At 41.4% G+C, this 18,582-nt stretch overlaps 1 protein-coding gene across 3 annotated transcripts in view; it reads right to left on the bottom strand.

Moving 5' to 3' along the window:
* The window catches only part of DDC (dopa decarboxylase), a 126,382-nt gene that overhangs the window by 48,722 nt on the left and 59,078 nt on the right, over nucleotides 1-18,582 (bottom strand). For all 3 annotated transcript variants that reach the window (XM_042474619.1, XM_042474621.1, XM_042474620.1), the window contains one exon: nucleotides 6,020-6,163. In XM_042474619.1, coding sequence (XP_042330553.1) covers nucleotides 6,020-6,163 — 144 coding nt within the window. The remainder of the gene's footprint in view (nucleotides 1-6,019; nucleotides 6,164-18,582) is intronic.

Here is an 18,582-nt window from a genome sequence, read left to right as displayed (position 1 = left end):
GGCAAGGAGAGTGCAGAATTTCCAGGAATGAGAGAGTGTGACTTACCCAATGTCACCCTGTGGATTTACATGGCTGAGCTGGGATCCTCCCAGTTCACCATAGAAATTCACTGGCTGACCTTGGGCAAGTCACATCCTCTCAGCTTCAACTCGAACTCCTAGGTATTCCTTCATGGTAGGTTTTATTCATGGCAGAATTCTTGCCATCACACCCTACTCTGCTCCTAATTGAGGATTCCTGCTTGGCAGAAGAGCATTGCCACTTGGCACCCGACCCCTCCCCTTCTCATCTGTGAGGGTCACACTATCTCAGCTTCAGGGGCATCCCATGACAAAACTCCTCTTTATGCCAATTAAACCCTCGGTTTGTCCCATCTTCCAGTGTCATCCTGATGAGACAGTGTGACCCACTTGGCTGTTGATGTTTGTTGCCTTCTGGTGGGCACTCTCAGTGCTTTGGGAGGACCCTGGCAAAACGGGGCAAGAAGGGGGGTTGTGGGTTTTATGTGTGTTTAGAGGGCTCTTGCAATGAGGACATGCCAGTGTCTTCCTCTGAGACCCAGAGAGTGTGACTTGCCCAAGGCCTCCCAGAGGGCTCCTATGGCCATCCAAGCCCTGAGCTCCTTTTCCCCATGACCTCTTGGAAACATGGCTGTTGTCGTGTGTTGTGACTTTTAGGACTCTCCTGGCATGCAAGGCTTGTTGGGGGGGGGGGGCAGTGCCTCCCTTTGAGGCTGAGAGTCTGTGCCAGGGATATAAGAAAACAACAACAACAACAACAACATCTGGGTATTGTAGTTTTGTGAGACATTTAGCCTTCTTTGTCAGAGAGCTCTGGTGGCACAACATACTACAAATCCCAGGAGTTTCCATAGCATTAAAGTATTGTCGAACTGGATTATTTCTGCAGTGTGCAGCCTTATTAGACTGCAGTTCCCAGCAGTCTGTGGTGCTATCAGAGCAGCTTACAAATTGTTAGACATTTCCCTGCCCTCTCTCTCTGCACCTCTCCCATGGTGATGCTAAGAGGTCATGCAATAATAATAATAATAATTGGCACATTCTGTCAGCCTCAGAGGCAGGACATGACAAACCTCTCTCTCCAGCTCTCTCAAGGTGATGCTAAGGCAAACCTACGTTTATTTTGCATTGTGTGTGTGTGTGTGTGTGTGTGTGTGCTTGAATTTCTTGGCCTTGGAGAACCCAAATCAATGTCTCCACTGCAAGGTAGTCTCCAGATCATAGTGATGTAACTGTATTTCATCAAAGTGATTAGTCATTTTTTTATCATCAAAATGCCTGTCTTAATCCAAAAAACTGTGGCCAAGACCTTTCCTGATAAGTTTTGAGATTTCAAGTTCTTCTCTTCTGTGAGAATTTGAATGTCAGAGCATGGCATAAAGGGCAGAAGCCTCACCTTTTGTTATCTTTTGTTTTTCAAAGCAAAGCTGTGATTAAGCAAAGTTGGAGCAAATCACCCTAACAAAGGAAATAGCCTCCAGGATGAATGGTAGCTTTTCTTACACAAAATATGCAAATAGTGGCCATCGAGAGTCAGATGAAGGATTCTTCTCTTCCCCTCATTTCGAAATGACTAACCATCAAGATTCTTACTCATTGATCGAGAACTGCTCAGAATTTCTCCTCTCTAAAATGTTATCGAAATTGTCGAATTAGGCATATTTCTCCTAATTTTCGAATTTTGGAGAATATTCTTTACATCCCTAACACTCTTCAGCCCTAAAGGCTCTCAGAGCAGCTTACAGATAGTTATTGAGACAGTTCAGGCTTACAATCTAAAAAGACATGATACAAAAGGAGAAAAGAATGTTGATGCAGAAGGGAGATCAAAACCAGTGGTTCTTCTCTCCCTCTTAAGCCAGGACCATGGCAGATGGACTGGAGGGAAAGCCCTTCTTCTTGCTCTAGCTAGCCCTGGTGGAGTTGGGCCTGCCTTTTCACACCCTCTCAGGCTGGATGGTGACAGATAGACTGGAGGGAAGGCTCTTCTTGTTCTGGCTAGCCCTTGTGGAGTTGGGCCTGCCTTTTCACTCCCTCCCAGGATGAATGATGACAAATGACCTGGAAGGAGGGTCGTTCCTCTTGCTCTGGCTAGCCCTGATCAGTGCTGCCAACAAGCCTCGAAGATATTCCCTGGAATGTTTTACCCAAATCCCTGGAATTCCCCAATATTTACCAGAATATTCACCCAAAATCCCCAGAAAAAAATGTAATTAAATTCCCCCAGAAATTGGCAACACTGGCCCTGATGGAGATGGGCCTGCCTTTTCACTCCCTCTCAGGCCGGATGATGAGAGATGGCTATTGTTTTTAAATTAGAGCTCCAGTATTTACCAAGATACAAAATAGTGGCTCAAGAAGAAAGACAAAACTGAGAAAGTGAGATTATTTTTCCTGTTTCAAATTTTGTGTCATCCCTGTTAACACACCAGTTGAATGCAGGCATGGTATTTGTTAAAATATTCATTAATGCCCCTAACTATACATGCTAACAATATTAATATCATTCAAGAACCAATATAGAGTCAATAAATTAGACTACAGAATGACTAAGCATATTAGCTGTTACCAGGAGATGTATCAGAGACATAGGCTCTGATTTTAGTTTCAGTTGAGATGAGGGTACCCAAATTAAAGGTATAGCACCTTGGTATCAATGTCCTACTATTAAATGCAGATGGTCCAATAAGACATTCAGGCTCTGTGTCATTCTTCAAAGAGATGAACATACGTGATGAAGCTCAGCTGTATTTTGTTATGTTGGTGTCTTTTCAGGTGTGTAAGTACTACAAAGCTCCTTGTATCAATTCCCAAATGCCACTTAAGCTGACAGCATCTGTTGTCCTGGGGCAGGAGAGGAGATCTTCTTAGGCAGCCTCATTCTAACCCAATTTGTAACCCATATTACAACTGTGTAATCAGATTTGGCATGAGGACAGGTTGCCTCTTACAAATGGAGCTGACAGCTTAGAGGACATTTCAGACTTGATCCTTTTCAGATAGCACCATTAAATATAGACTGCTGTTCCCCTTCTGGATACAACTATTTATATCATGTAATGGCAGCATTTGAGTGAGCACATGGACTGAGTTTTAGATTCATCAGAGGTCTATAACCTAGATTTTATAAGCAGAGCACTAGAGGCAAATGTGGGAGCAGAAATTATTATAAAGGGGGGTAGCTATTTTCCTGTAGGTTGTTACATATTACGACATACACTGTGGCATAACTGTTTTTGTGATCTAAGAAAGGAGGCTTTTTTCATTTTACGGGGGCCTCATATTATGTCATCCTCCACTCATAATCCTGTTGAATTTATTAATTTATAAAAACTGGGATTTCAGAAGATACTACTTGTATACAAGTTAGTGTTGTTATTATTTGCTGTTATGTTAGCTTTGACCTATGCTGATTCTCATTCAAGAACCCCAGTTATCTACAGTCCTGCTCAGGTCTTGCAAGCTCAGGCCACGGCTTCCTTTATTGTGTCAATCCATCTGCAATTGGTCTTCTTCTTTTCCCTTGGATTTCTACTTTACTAATTATTATTGTTTTTTCCCTTGACCCATGTCATCTCATGAGACATTTGAAGTACAGCAGACATCATTTAGTAATTTTGGCTTCTAATAAGGGTTCAGGCTTGAGTTGCAGGATTTGTCTTTTTGGCAGTCTGTGGTGTCTTCTGAATTGTTCTCCAGTACCGTTTCAAACAAGTTGATTCTCTTCCGAGAATCATAGAATCATAAAACTGGAAGGAACTACAAGGGCTATCTAGTTCAAACCCCTGCGATGCAGGAATATGCATCTAAATCATTCCTGAAAGTCATCAGTCCAATTTTGTTTTAAAGACCTCCAAAAGAAATACCTCTATCATCCTTTAAGGCAGTGTGTTCCATTGTCAAATGACTCTTATAGTCAAGAATATTTCCTAATATTTAGGTGGAATCTCTTTTCATAATTTCAATCCACTGTGTTCTGTCCCAAGAACGATGCTAAGGACTTTCGGTGTAGTAAGGCTTCTGGCTCCTAGGAACACAGCCTGAACAAAAGACTTGTCCACAAATTTCTTAAGTTTTCAAATGCTTTACTGGTTATAAACACAAAAACATGAAACTGATCTCCTTTTTTTCAATAGTCCTTCTTAAATACCTTGCTCTTTCTTCTTGGTGGGTTTTATCTTTCTTCTTGTGTGGACTTTTTCTTTTTCTGTGGACTTATCTTTCTTCTTCTGTGGACTTATCTTTGTCAAAGGAAAATACTCTCTCCAGGTCTGACTTGGCTGAAATCTTACTACACAACTGAAACTAACTAGAGGGAGACAGTATAAGACCCTGGGATTTCCCACAATCCTTGTCTTTCTTAAAGCTGTAGAACTCTATTTCCCTTCCTAAACTAATACATAGAAAGTCTAATATAATCTCAACTAAATATGTCTCAAGAGCATCAAAGATGCTCTGGAGGCATGACACACTGGTTTGTGTTCTAGTCTCTGAAACAGAAGAAAAACAAACTTTTTTCACCTTCACAAGATAACCCTTCAGATATTTAAAGATGGCTATCACATCACTCCTCCATCTTTGCTTCTCCAAGCTGCTGAAAAGACAGAGGATACTTTCCCGGTAATTACAGGAGAACTGATATAAATTTTGTTGCACACTGTGCAATCACACTTATCTGCAACAGTCTCTCTGTCTCCTCTGATATTATTCTTGATCAGCTGCAGAAATAGGTGGGTTATTTAAATTTTGCTTGTTAGCTGGTGGAACATAGCAGAGCTTTCTTCTGTTATTTATGCAGTGCCATGTAAGCAGGCACATAGCCAAAGGGGGGGGGGGGGTGGGGTCTGGACCCGCCTTCCGTTAGATACAATGAATGGTGCATGCCGCCATGCTGCTGCACCCAAGCCCCATTATAATGGTGCCACTTAATCTGGACCCCCCACCCTTCCCAAGATCCTGGCTACATCCCTGATGTAAGGACTGTGGAGGCAATATCAGAATATCCAGGACAATAGAGGAAGACTGCTTAGGAGTGAAACAGACTGCCCCAAAAGGGTGGGTTGGGGCCACCCCATACCTGCTTTCCCTGGAGCCATGGCAAGTACCTGCCATTTGCCCCACCACCTAGCCAAATAGGAGTGGAAAATATCATCTCCTTTTTGGGTTGGTTTCGGGTCACCTTAGGCACCCTGGCACAACCCCAGGGCAGCTGCTGGGTGCTCCAAGGGTGTGCATCATGTGATCACCCAATTTGACTTGTGGGCATCTTGGACGGATTCACTGTCAAGATGCCACAACCTGAAGCTGCCCATAAGCTGGCATTTCTGGCCCATCTGTTCGGCCCCTAGTCTCTCAGCACTTTCTGGAACAATTTAATATAATTTCTTTTTGGAGGTGGGGGTATACTTTTTAGTGCCAAGCTTCAAGTATGTTCAGATTCCTCCAGGGCTCTTGATATGGTGATGATTTCGAAGGATATGTATTATTTGTTTCACTTACATAATTTATTTCATTTTATTTTTATTTTATTTATTTCCAGGACTTATATCCCTCCTTTCTCCCACAATGGGATTCAAGGTGGGTTTATTATTATTAATATCCTGTCTATTATTATTATTATTATTATTATTATTATTATTATCCTACCTTTTCCCCAATAATGGGACTCAAAGCAGCTTACAAATTATTAAACCTATATGATTTAAAACTACACTAAAACATCAGTAAAATATATATTTGAACAATCTGTACAGTTAAAACCATTTAAAATTCATTAAAGGAAAATATAAAAATCAACAAATCAAAACAATTAAAAGTCCATTGTCATGAATTCTTAAAACACAGTGAAAGAAGAACAAGGAGGGAGCCATTTTAGTCTCCCCAAGGAAGAAATTCCAAAATCTGGTAGCAGCCACCAATCAGGTCTTCTTCCCATGCTTATTCATCTTGCTAACTGGACATTACAATAATTAATGATGACAGAAATATCAGTACTTACAAAGAACGGGATGAGACCATTAGCTTTATCTTTGTCTATAACCTTCCTTAGAGCTGATCCACATACAGTAAACTTGTCATCTGTGGGTATCTGTTTGATTTTCACTCCAGCAATCAAGCTATCTTTTTCAACAGATGAATGAGCCTGCAATGAAATGGGATATACTTAAACCTAGAAACGACTTTTGCTTACAAGCTTTCTACAATTATTTTACATTCTGTGGGACCCACATAGTAATTAAATCTTTTTGAAGTAAAATTAACCACACTGTTCATGTTTGAAGACTGTAACATTAAGTAGACACGTTTAGAGAAGAAAGACTCTGAAGATGAAACATGATAAGGGCTGCACTTCTGCACAAATTCAATACTATTAGAAAGGGCAAATGCTGACCAAACCCGGGAATAATGAGACCAGACACAGATAATGGATCATTTTATTAAGTTATCTATTTATTATTTTCTCATGAGAACTACAACTATAGGGGGAGTAGACTAGTGTGGGAGCAGCTGTAGCACGTGGTCCTTTCTCAGACCTCCTCTGCAACTTTTTCTGGACACTGATACCTGAGCCCAAGAATAATACAAAAGCTGAGTTATTCCCCAGCTGGCTCTCATTAGGAAGACCAACTAGAAAGTCCCTTCCCCAAACCATGGGGCTTAAAGAGAGGGTTAGCCTTAAGGGAAGCCTCTTTCTCTGCCTCCCCAGTCCCAAGACTTAAAGAGGCAGTTCCAGAGATCTTCCTTCCACCAAAGTGGTGACCTAGGTGGTCACTGTACTCAAAATCTCTCCCCACTATCTAGAAGATGATGGGCTATATAGATATTAGCCAATTGTCCAAGTCCAACTGGAACAGTATGGGGTAGGCAAAAAAGCCTGTGGAAAAGGGGGGAATTCCTACCTGACCCTGAAGCTGGCAAGAAACTTCTTACTGTGTTAGTGGCAGGAGGGTCATTTGAACACTGAAGCAAAAGAGGCTGGAGCAGAGGGCAGCAGAGCATATAAAGCCTCCAGCCCCAGCCACAACCCTTCACATCTCCTACCACGGATCACAAGCCACAGTATACTTTTAAATTTCTGGTCTCGCAGTCCCCAGAGTCCAACAAAGTGCACCTCCCCACCCAACAGTTCCACCAAGGGTGGAATCCACATTCACACTGTCAACTACAAATTGATCAAGTTATTATTATTATTATTATTATTATTATTATTATTATTATTATTTATCCCACCTCTCCCTGAAGATTGAAGCAGGTTACAGTAAAATGATTAAAATACATAATATAACATAATCATAAATTACACAATCCCCAACCCTCCACCAACATAAAAACCAAACAATCAATTGGAAATTAAAAATTAAAAATGGTTAAAAGGTAGGCAAATAGAGAAGAACAACTAGGGGCAGGTCGGGTTATCTTTTGATGGGAGATCAGTCTAGGAAGGCCTGCTGAAAGAGATCCATCTTGACAGCTTTTTTGAAGGCACCAAGAGTGATAATATGACAGATCTCCTCCGGCAGGTCATTCCACACTTTCAGAGCGGCTAATGAAAAGGTCTTCTGGGAAACCGCAGCCAATCTGGTCTTCTTTGGCTGCAGTAAATTCTTCCCAGAGGACCTGAGTGTGTGGGGTGGATTATAAGGAAGGAGGCACTCCCGCAAGTAAGCTGGACCCAAGCCATGTAGGGCTTTAAAGGCAATAACTAACACCTTGTACTGCACCCGGAAGTTAATTGGCCACCAGTGGAGGGATTTTAAAACAGGTGTTATGTGGTCAAATCTGGATTTACCATTGACCAGCCTAGTTGCCATATTTTTCACCAATTGAAGACGTACAGGTATTTTAATGTGTTTTTAAATTTTGCTTTGTATAATGAGAATGTATTTTAACTATGTGTAAATGTATATATGTGCTGTTCTCCCACCTTGATCCGTAGGGAGAGGCGGGATATATAAATAAAAATTATTGTTGTTGTTGTTATTATTATTATTATTATTATTATTATTATGAACTTGGCACAAGGGTAGCCCCATGTAGAGTGCACTGCAGAAGTTGAGACAAGAGGTTACCAGCACATGAACCACCATTTCTAGGTCCCCTGGCTCCAGATAGGGTTGCAGCTGGCATATCAACCAAAGCTGATAACAAGCACTCCTGGCTGTTGCGTCTATCTGAGTTGACAACTGGAGCAACGAGTCCAGGAGCAACCCCAAGCTGCAAATGCAGTCCTTTAGGGGAAGTGTGACCCATCTAGAACTGGTTGGCATATCTCCAAGCCCAGATTAGGGTTCCCTAGAGTACCTCCGTCTTACTAGGATTCAACTTGAGTCTGTTTTTCCTCATCCATATCTTACTGACCTAAGATATTCATTCAGAGGAGAGATGCCTTCCTTAGTCACTGAAGCAGTCAGAGACATGGAGAAACATATCTGAATGTCATCAGCATACTGATAACACCTCCCCCCCCACACACACACATGATATCTTGCAGACTCAGGGCCATGGCTTCCTTGACTGAGTCTATCCATCTGGGTTGCAGTCTTTCTCTTTTCCTGAATCTTGCCAAGAGTATATTATCTTTTCTTGTGAGTTCTGTCTTCTCTTGTAACTATCAAAGTACAACAGTTTCAGAGCCTTACTACATTACATAAATAAGATGAGATGCAACAAGATAGAAGCAGCTTTCTGGTTATCTCCCCACATGATATCATAGCACATTCTCCCTTCAAAGGGAGGCAGTTGTAAAAGTGTGCCTTTTTTGCCAAATTGATTTTTCTAGTGTGACTTTTAGTACCATTCCCTTCAAGAATAGAATGAAAATACTTCAAGGGCATGTGGAGAGATAAACAGAAATTTGCTTCTCTATCACTGTGTCTTAGGGGCATGACAGACTGCCCCAAAGCTTCCTGCCACCCCTTTCAGCAGTGGATTGGGGCCTCAGCAACTGCACGCTGTGACCCGATCCAGTGCTTTGCTGGCTCTAAAAATAACCAGCAAAATGTTGCTCCTTTTAAAGCTGGCAAAAAGTTGCTCTTGCCACCATGGTGGCAGTTTTTGGGTGTTTCTTTGGTGGGGCATGTATAAATGCTGTGCCAAAGGAGTTCTGTGACACCCCCTGTCATGCGGTTGGGTGTGTGGTGTGACACCAACATCGGGGCAGAGTCGTGGCATGCAGCATGCAGTCACCATGCCCCCACTCCACCCCTATGCCACCATTTCTAGCCGGTCTGTTTTGCCCCTTAGTTTACTTTTGTAATGTGATAAGTAGTCATCTTGGATTCTAGGGATGTTTCAGGTGTAATTTAGTTCAGGGTCATTTTGGTTGTCTTTTTAGCAGTCCATGGTATCTGTAGAACTGTTTTCCAGCACCATATTTCAAATGAGTTCATTTTCTTCCTACCAGCTTTCTTCACTTTTACAACCATACATAAAAATGAGAAATATGATGGCATATGTCTCTCATTCATGGAATCAACACAAGTCAGAAGGTGCCTGTCACTGACTGAGAGAAAGGAGCCATACCAAGGAAACCTTGGCTTCCCTTCCACTTTTTTGGATATTTTCCCTGCTGGTAACATCTCTTACCTTGGTTTTTCACCTGAACATGTCTTAGTGCACAGATAATAATAATAATAATAATAATAATAATAATAATAATAATAATAAATGTTATTTATATCCCCCACTTCTCCCTTCGGATCGAAGCAGGATTACAACAGTAAAACATCATAAAATACATATAAAATACATCAATCAAAAATAAAAAAGGGAAGAGTTGTTACAGTATTGCTCACAGTCGTAAGAATCGAGTCATCATATTCAGATGTTCAAAATCAGATTAGAGGAGATGTGTGTATTTTCTTTTGTAGATGTTCAAATTTTGTATCTATGTCCCTCTAGAAATTAATTTGTTGATTACTTAATGTTTCATACCCAAATGTGTATGGAAGGGTTGGGATTTAGACCACCATTTTAAAAAAATTAGCTGTATTCATATGAGACTCTTGTAATGTGGGACTAACTGGAAACCAGGTTGCAAAATCTGTCATTACATTGTTTGCCATGTCACAACAATTCCTGGTGTAGCTATGAAGTGTAGATGACAATTAGATTGTTGATATTCCTTCCTCCTATTTTCACTCCTCCTTCTTCTGTGTTCAAGCTTGCTTTTCTCATAAAATGTTTAGAAATGGTAATAATTCCTAAAGTTAACTGGTACATGCAGAATATTATTCCAGGATAGAGCCACCAAGAGATCTATATTCCCAAATTATGATATCTGAGATCACAAATGCATGCCTTGGAAGTTACAGAAGTCTATTGCATGAAAAAGCACTTTAGTGCCTCATTTCACATTTTAAAACATGTATGCCACTGCTATATTCAATTGAGCCTAAAAGAAATTGTACTAACTTTTATCCTCCTGCTTTATATCTATTGTAACTATATACTGTATGGATGATTCTTTTGCTGTTTTAGCAACATTGACTAGACAAACCTTGCAACCTTGCATTGTCTTATTCAAACAAATGCATGCAAATATTGTTCTACTTTTATTAACATACTCTGTCTAACCATAGAAAAAATATTTTATGTTTCCAGCCTGTGTATTTTATTGTGGATACATACTTGCTTCTTATGGTTACAAAATGTACTGTTGCTGTTGTATTAACACTGCTACATTTTTGAAGGGAAAAGAGTTAGAAAACTCTTAGAAAATACCTTAATTCTTTGTCATTTTCTATTCCAGCTTGGGTTGGACACTCTTTCTTTCTATCAGTGAGTCACTCCATTACGAAAGGAGAAACTACACAGAAACTAATATAAAAGCAACCACAAGTTCAGTAACAAGATGCTTTGAAAGGTCAGAAACATCTTAAGGCAAATCCTTGGGCAGACAGAAAAATCGCATGACCTTCAACAGATATGGAGTGCTGTCTTTCTTCATTGAGGATCAGATGTTTACAATCCCAAGTGGGGGGAGGGGGAGAGAGAGAGGCAGAAAGAGATATACAGTTGATTCAGAATTATGTCTGAGACTGCACAGTAGGTATTCAAAGGCTACAAAATGTAGAAGAGGAACTTTGTTTCTAACATAAATGTACTATTTTTGATATCTTAAATCCTCTCTTCCTCCTTTCTCCTATCCCTCATGAACATGCTAGGTTTGAACAATTTTGAGCAGGTTTTTCATTTTTCATTCAGATTAAAAGAGGGGTGGGAATACACAAATCAGATAAAAATTGCAACATTTATTTATACTGATAGAACTGGGTGTCCTTGGGGGTAATTTTATTATTTGTGGCAATTGTTAGTAGAGATGTCTGAATTTTCATCTCCTATTTTATAAGATTTAATCTTAGGTAACTGTCTTGGCCACCTTTGAAGCACATCAGTGGAATAGGTTTATTTAATAGATTAATAAAAGCTGAGCTTCTGCAAATAAATGTTGATGGTTTTTTTAAAAAAACATTCTAAGATTTGAGTTGAATACAATAGTTTCTTTATGCATGCATTCATAATGCCTCTAGTTAAACAAATACTTGCATTCACTATAGAACTTTGCTTTTTAAACAAAGAATCCCTTAAAGTAAACAAGATTTGGCTACCAGTCCTGAAAGATAGCAAAATAAAGACTCAACAAATGCAAATGAGAAATCTCCCAGGGTCAGGGGTTTCCCAGCAGACAATGAGCACAAATCAAGCAGGCATCAATCCTCTTGTGCAGACCCTCACACCCTGAGAACTGCCATCAGCAACAAACAATACACATGCAAATCACTCCTGCCTTTCCAGGTCACACAATATATATAGCCAAGTCCTTTCAAGGCAAACATTCTCTGAAGATGCCAGCCACAGATGCTGGTGAAACGTCAGGAAGAAACTCTGCTAGAACATGGTCACATAGCCTGAAAAACCCACAAAAATATGGATGCTGGCCGTGAAAGCCTTCGACTTCACAATTAAAAACTGTTTTGTTTTGTTTTTAAAGGAAAGGATACATGGATATATTTAATGCTGGGGTATCAAAAGCTGCAACAAAAGGATTATTATTTTCAAAGAAATCAGAATACTGAAAAAAGAAAAAAGAATTGTTTTTGCTATGACCTTGATATTTAGAAATGAAAATGTAATTCTGGCTTCCTCTGGAAGAATTAGCACCCTTTTACATAGATATAAAAAAGTAAAGTGCTGAAAATCAATGTTTGCTTTCATTTTTCAAAGCTTTTCTTGGTCCTGCCCCCTACAGAGGATAGCTGCTAAATGCTAATCGCATTGTAGAAATGAGATTGCTTTGGCACAAATGTAAGGCCAATGTTTTTGGTTAGCGAGGGTTAATTTAGAAGTTATTCCTTGCCCAAAGTTACCACTGAAAATCCCCTTTGTAATGTGAGGTAAGTTCAAATATCTGGCCAGTATGTACACCATAATCAGAGATGTCAGGTGCAAGAAAATGTTTAAAATGCCATCTCTTCCTATTAGTGAGTGACCATTTTTTAAAAAATATTCATGTAATTCTAGTGCTAGTATCATATCAAAGCAAAATAGTCAGAATACAGCTTTATCTTCGTGTTTTCATAGCCAATTAGAATCATAGAATCATAGAGTTGGAAGAGACCACAAGGGCCATCCAGTCCAACCTCCTTGGATTTCCAAGGGAGAGGGTATTCCAGAGTTGTGTTGCAACAGCCAGGTGCCCTCTCTTATGTCCTCCCACACCATATTGCCCTCACTGGTAAGTCACAGAAGAGAACCCCTCCTGCAGGCGTCATTTCTCAGTCAGGTATATATTGGGGGAGACATTCCTTAGGTAGTGACGTCCTAAGCTGCTCAGGGCTTTAAATGTCATCATCATTACCTTGAATTCAGACTGGCAGTGAAATGGCAGCCACTGCAGGTCCTTTAAGACTCTTGTTATATACTGTCTAGATCAGGGGTAGGCAACCTTTTTGAGCCGGGGGCTGGGTTGCTGTCCCTAAGACAACTGGGAGGCCAAAGACAAAAAAATAATAATTAATTTAAAAAAAAAGTAAATAAATAAATAAAATATAAAAAACAATTCCTACATACACTACACACATCATATTTTGAAGTAAAAACTAAACCAGTCATTATGCAACCTCTCTCTTTTTTTCTTTTCTCTTTTCTGCAGCCTTGCAGTTCTGCAAAAGCAAACCCCCTCCCACCTCTTCTGCACACAAGACTTTATTAGGAAGGAAAGGGTTTGAAAAATTAACTACTACTTCTTTCCTTTTTTTTTTTTTTTTTGGCCTTGGGCATGTCACACTCTCTCAGCCTCAGAAGATGGCAATGGCATCCCCACCCCCTCTGAAGAAAACTGCCCAGAAAAACCCCACAGAAGCCATAACAACTTGGAAGACACCCCACGCCACACACAAACTGTTGCGGGGGGGGGGGGGCAAGTCACACTCTCTCAGCCTCAAGGGAAGGCAATGGCAACCACCACCCACCCTCTGAAAAAAACCTTGCAAAGGATTGTTTCACTAAAGTCAGGGAAACGACTTGAGGCACACAACAAACAACCACACCTCCCCACCTTGTATCTGGGCATGAGAGCACAGATGCGCAGCAATGGATTTCCCTTTTGGCCCAAAACACCCCCCCCCCCCCCCCCCCCCAATACACACACAAACACACACAATTCCAAAACACACACTAAGCACATTTGGGCATTTCACATGGCTTTACTTAACATGGCAATCTCTTGCATATTTAATCAGAGGCTTATTGCAGAACCAAACTCTTTGGGTTTCACACTGAACATGGTTTAACATGGCTATGCATATATTGAACATGTCCAGGTGGTTTCACAAGAAGTGGATTTGCTGTTTCAGGTTTCTTGCACCAACTATACTTCTCAGAAGTGTGTACTTGGTCAAGGGACTTTGGTTTTTCTTCACTGCGCATGAGTTTGTAAAAATCACAGCAATTTACACTGGCCATGCCTCAGAGGCTTGCTGATATCAATATCACCATTAAAGAAACAAAAACACACAGAAAAGGCACTTTGGAAAGTCACACTCTCTTGGCTTCTGAAACAGTGCCTGCGTGCCTCTGAAGCTGACTCATATCATCATCATCATCATCATCATCATCATCATCATCATCACCACCACCACCACCACCACCACACTATCATTGTCAAAACAAGGGAGACTTGTTAGCATTAAAAGCACCAAAAATAAAAATTAAAAAAAACCTTGTACCCAGAAGCCTCTGGCCACTCACCACCTCCTCCTTCTCTTCCTCCTCCTCCTCCTCCTGTTCCCCCTCCTCCTCCTCCTCCCCCTCCTCCATGCTCCGCGCCGGCCTGGGGGCAGGGCAGAGGAGGCGGGGGAGGGCTGGGAGGCTGGCATTCGCCGGTGGGCCCAGAGCCTCTCCCCGCCCTGTGGGAAGGCTGAGGCCTCCCCACAGGGTGGGGAGGAGGAGGAGGCTGCCGGCAATCGCGCCAAATGGCGCGATCACCGGCAGCCCCCGGGGGGTGGCAATCAGTGGCAGGGCCAAGATGGGGCCGGTCCAATGGTCTCCGCTGGGCGGATCTGGCCTGTGGGCCATACATTGCCAACCCCTGGTCTAGATGCTACATCAGTCAGACATATTGTTGTTGCAGTTTGCACTAGCTGTAGCTTCCAAGTCATGTACAAGGGCAGCTACAGCTAGAGAGTATTACAGTATTCTACTAGAGATGTTACCAGTGTGTGGACTAGTGTGGCTAAGTTATCCTTTCGGAAACACCATAGCTGACAAGACAGTTGAAGGTCTACAAGCCACAAGAGTCCACATTGACTTCCAGTGACAGAGATGAATCTAAGAGTATTTCCAACTCAAGGTATGTACCTACTTCTTCAGACAGCAACCCTATCCACAGTAGGCAACTTACCTAATTCCCAGACTCAAAATCCAGAAAACCACTGAGACTGTCTTATTGGTATTCCGCTTCAGTTTATTGGCCTTTATCCATCCCATTACAGCAGCCAGGCATTGTGCAGCCCCATCTGATTCCAAGGAGAAGTAGATACTGGTGGCACCCTGCCTGAAAACTCTTTATGAATATTCATACAGATATTGAACAGAATGAGAGATAAGATGAATTCATGTGGTTCCCCACAGCTTGATGGCTATGGGGCTGAACAGGAGTCCCACCAGTGATAACCTATGGAACTGATTCTGTATATAGGAATGTATCTGAAACACAGCACCTCTTATTCCCATCCAACACAACCAGTACAATGATATACCATGATCAATGGCATAAAAAACAACTGAGAGATCCATGAAGACCATCAGAGCAGAGGTCCCCCTATCTTTCATCCAGAGTAGATCATCAGTCAGAATGACCAAGGCTGTTTCAGTGCTGTGTTTCGGCCTTAAACCAAGACTGCAATGGGTCCAGATAATCTGTTCTCTAGAATCACAAAATCATAAAGTTGGAAGTTAGATCAGAGGCTTAGGCGAGGTACATACCGCCACTTTGCGGCGCTCTGCCACCGCCGCCGGTAGGTCCGTGGGGGAGCCGAAGCCTTCAGACGGCGCGACTCCCACGCGGACCGAAAAAGAAGCTCCAAATTTTAAAAAAGGGGCGTCTCTTATAGACGCCCCTGGGCCTAGTACGGACTCCGTCCGTACAAAATGGAGCTTCTTTTTCCGTCGCATTTGCGACGTAGCGAGGCGCCAGGGGCGCACTCGCTACGTCACAAGTGACGCAACGCGTACGGACGCTCAGCATCCGATACGCAAAGATGGCGCCGGCCATGTAGAAGGGCCAGCGCCATCTTGTACGGACGGAGTCCGTACTAGGCCCAGGGGCGTCTATAAGAGACGCCCCTTTTTTAAAATAGGACGTCCTCTGGACGTCCCAAATGCCGGTGCAGAAAGCACCATAGTAGAGCAAAAGGGTGAAAATATATATGAGAGATTAACCCCAATTCTAGCAAACTTTATGGAGAGGGATGAAGACGAATTCCACTTTTAAATTGATAAAATGTACAGGATTCATTCCTGGATGATTAGACAGAAAAAGATACCGCGAGATGTAGTAATATATTTTGTAAGGACTCAAGTTAGAGGCCAATGGCTAAGACTACATCTCAATATGACGTTGGAAATCGAACGCTCAGACATTCAAATCGTTAAAGATGTGCCAGGAGAAACTCTCAGAAAAAGTAGAGATTATGCTTCCCTAACAAAAAATATTGAGAAAATATTATATCTTCTACAAATGGGAATACAGTGGTACCCCGGGTTACAAAATTAATTCGTTCCGCCGCCGCTTTCGTAACCCGGAATACTTCGCAAGCCGAAAAACCCATTGGCGCTAATGGGGAAAAGCCGCGATTTCGTGTGAAATAGCGCCGAAAAGCACCAAAAAATTTTTCGTAACCCGAAAAAACCTTCGTAACCCGGAACAGTTTTTTTAATTGGATTTTTTTCGTAACCCGGAAATTTCGTAAGGCGGCGCATTCGTATCTTGGGGTACCACTGTACCCTGAAGGACTATCTTTTAATTATATACAGAGAAGATACAAAGTGTATTCAACTACAAACATAAGAGAAATTATTAAAATGTTGGGAAAAGATTTACAGGCTAGAAGGATGAGATCATAGACAAAATACAAAATATAAAACAGAGGAGAGAGACAGAAAGAAATAAACTGACAGAGAAAAAAAAAGATCCAATAAAGAAAAAGCTACCAAAAAAAGAAGAAGAAGCAAGCAGAGAACGAAACCCAGAAGAGAGGAAAGCAAGAGCTTCTACAAAAGAGTCTGAAAAGTTAACAGAAGGAGAAGATGTTTAGACATTTCAGATTTCTTACATGGAATGTTAAAAGGTCTCAACAACACCCCCCCTCAAAAAAAGAAAGAGTGTTTTTCACTATCTTGGAAAATTGAATCTCAAATAATATGTTTACAAGAGACACATGTATTCAAAAAAGACATTACACTATTTAAAAATTACAAATTGGGTAAAGTGTTCATATCAGCAACTGAAAAATGAAAAAAAAATGAGTTGCTATATATGTAAATGATGCTATTGAAGCAAAGGAATTATCCATTTTGTTGGATTAGAAATAAAGTGGGAAAATTTAGATATTTTGTTGATAGGTATGCATGGACCACTGGAAAATAAAAGCAAATTTTATGATAAATTATTGGGGAAATAATTTTGGTTTTGTTACTGTTCTTGTTTTTTTAATTAAATGAAAATTTAATAATATTTTTAAAGGAAGTGGTTCCAAGGACCATGAAGTCCAACTCCTTGCTCAGCGCAGGATCTCCAGTTAAGGCATCTCAGCAGGATAGCCTCTTTTTGAAGATATCCACAGAAGGAGCCCACCACCACACCTCTCTGGGCAATTGGTTCATTGACAAACTGCTCTTACTGTCAAGATGTTCCTTCTAATGTTCAACTGAAACTACTCTCTTTTAACTACTCTCTTGTAACCATCATAGCTGGTCATATCCTCTGGGGCAACAGAGAACAAATCTGCCCCCTCCTCTCGGTGACAACCCTGTTGATTGCAGGTATTGTAATTTCTGCTACCTAATTTTTCTCCTTTTGTTATATTTAGAGATTGTATAACACAATACTAAGTGCTTCTGGGGGGAAAATGGGATACCCTTAAGCCTTACTAATGTGCAATTATCTATTTTTTTTGCTGGGATAGATAGAATCATAGAATCATAGAGTTGGAAGAGACCACAAGGGCCATCCAGTCCAACCCCCTGCCATGCAGGAACTCTCAGTCAAAGCATACCCAAAGATGGTCATCCAGCCTCTGTTTAAAGATCTCCAAGGAGGGAGACTCTGCCACTCTCTGAGGAAGTGTGTTCCACTGTCAAACAGCTCTCACTGTCAGGAAGTTCCTCCTAATGTTGAGGTGAAATCTCTTTTCCTGTCCCATTGTTCCCTGTCCTGTTCTCTGGAGCAGCAGAAAACAAGCTTGCTCCCTCCTCAATATGACATCCCTTCAAGTATTTAAACAGGGCTATCATATCACCTCTTAACCATCTCTTCTCCAGACTAAACATCCCCAGTTCCCTAAGGCGTTCCTCATACGGCATGGTTTCAAGACCCTTTACCATTTTAATCGCCCTCCTTTGGACACACTCCAATTTCTGAATGTCCTTTGTGAATTGTGGCACCCAGAACTGAACACAATATTACTGTGTTCACAATGGGACCTGACCAAAGCAGAATATAGTGGCACTATTATTTCACTTGATCTAGGTTATGAGTTCGGTCCTGCAGGGCTCCAAGATCCACTCAGCCTTCCATCCTTTCATATAGCTGTCAAATGGGTACCCAGCTTGTTGGGGGCAATTGGCTTATACATTGTATGGCACCCAGAACTGAACACAATATTACTGTGTTCACAATGGGACCTGACCAAAGCAGAATATAGTGGCACTATTATTTCACTTGATCTAGGTTATGAGTTCGGTCCTGCAGGGCTCCAAGATCCACTCAGCCTTCCATCCTTTCATATAGCTGTCAAATGGGTACCCAGCTTGTTGGGGGCAATTGGCTTATACATTGTA

Source organism: Sceloporus undulatus, chromosome 6 (assembly GCF_019175285.1).
Source record: "Sceloporus undulatus isolate JIND9_A2432 ecotype Alabama chromosome 6, SceUnd_v1.1, whole genome shotgun sequence".
Taxonomy (NCBI): Eukaryota; Metazoa; Chordata; class Lepidosauria; order Squamata; family Phrynosomatidae; genus Sceloporus; species Sceloporus undulatus.
The sequence above is the reverse complement of the archived record's forward strand: the minus strand, read 5'-3'. Positions and strand labels throughout refer to the sequence as shown.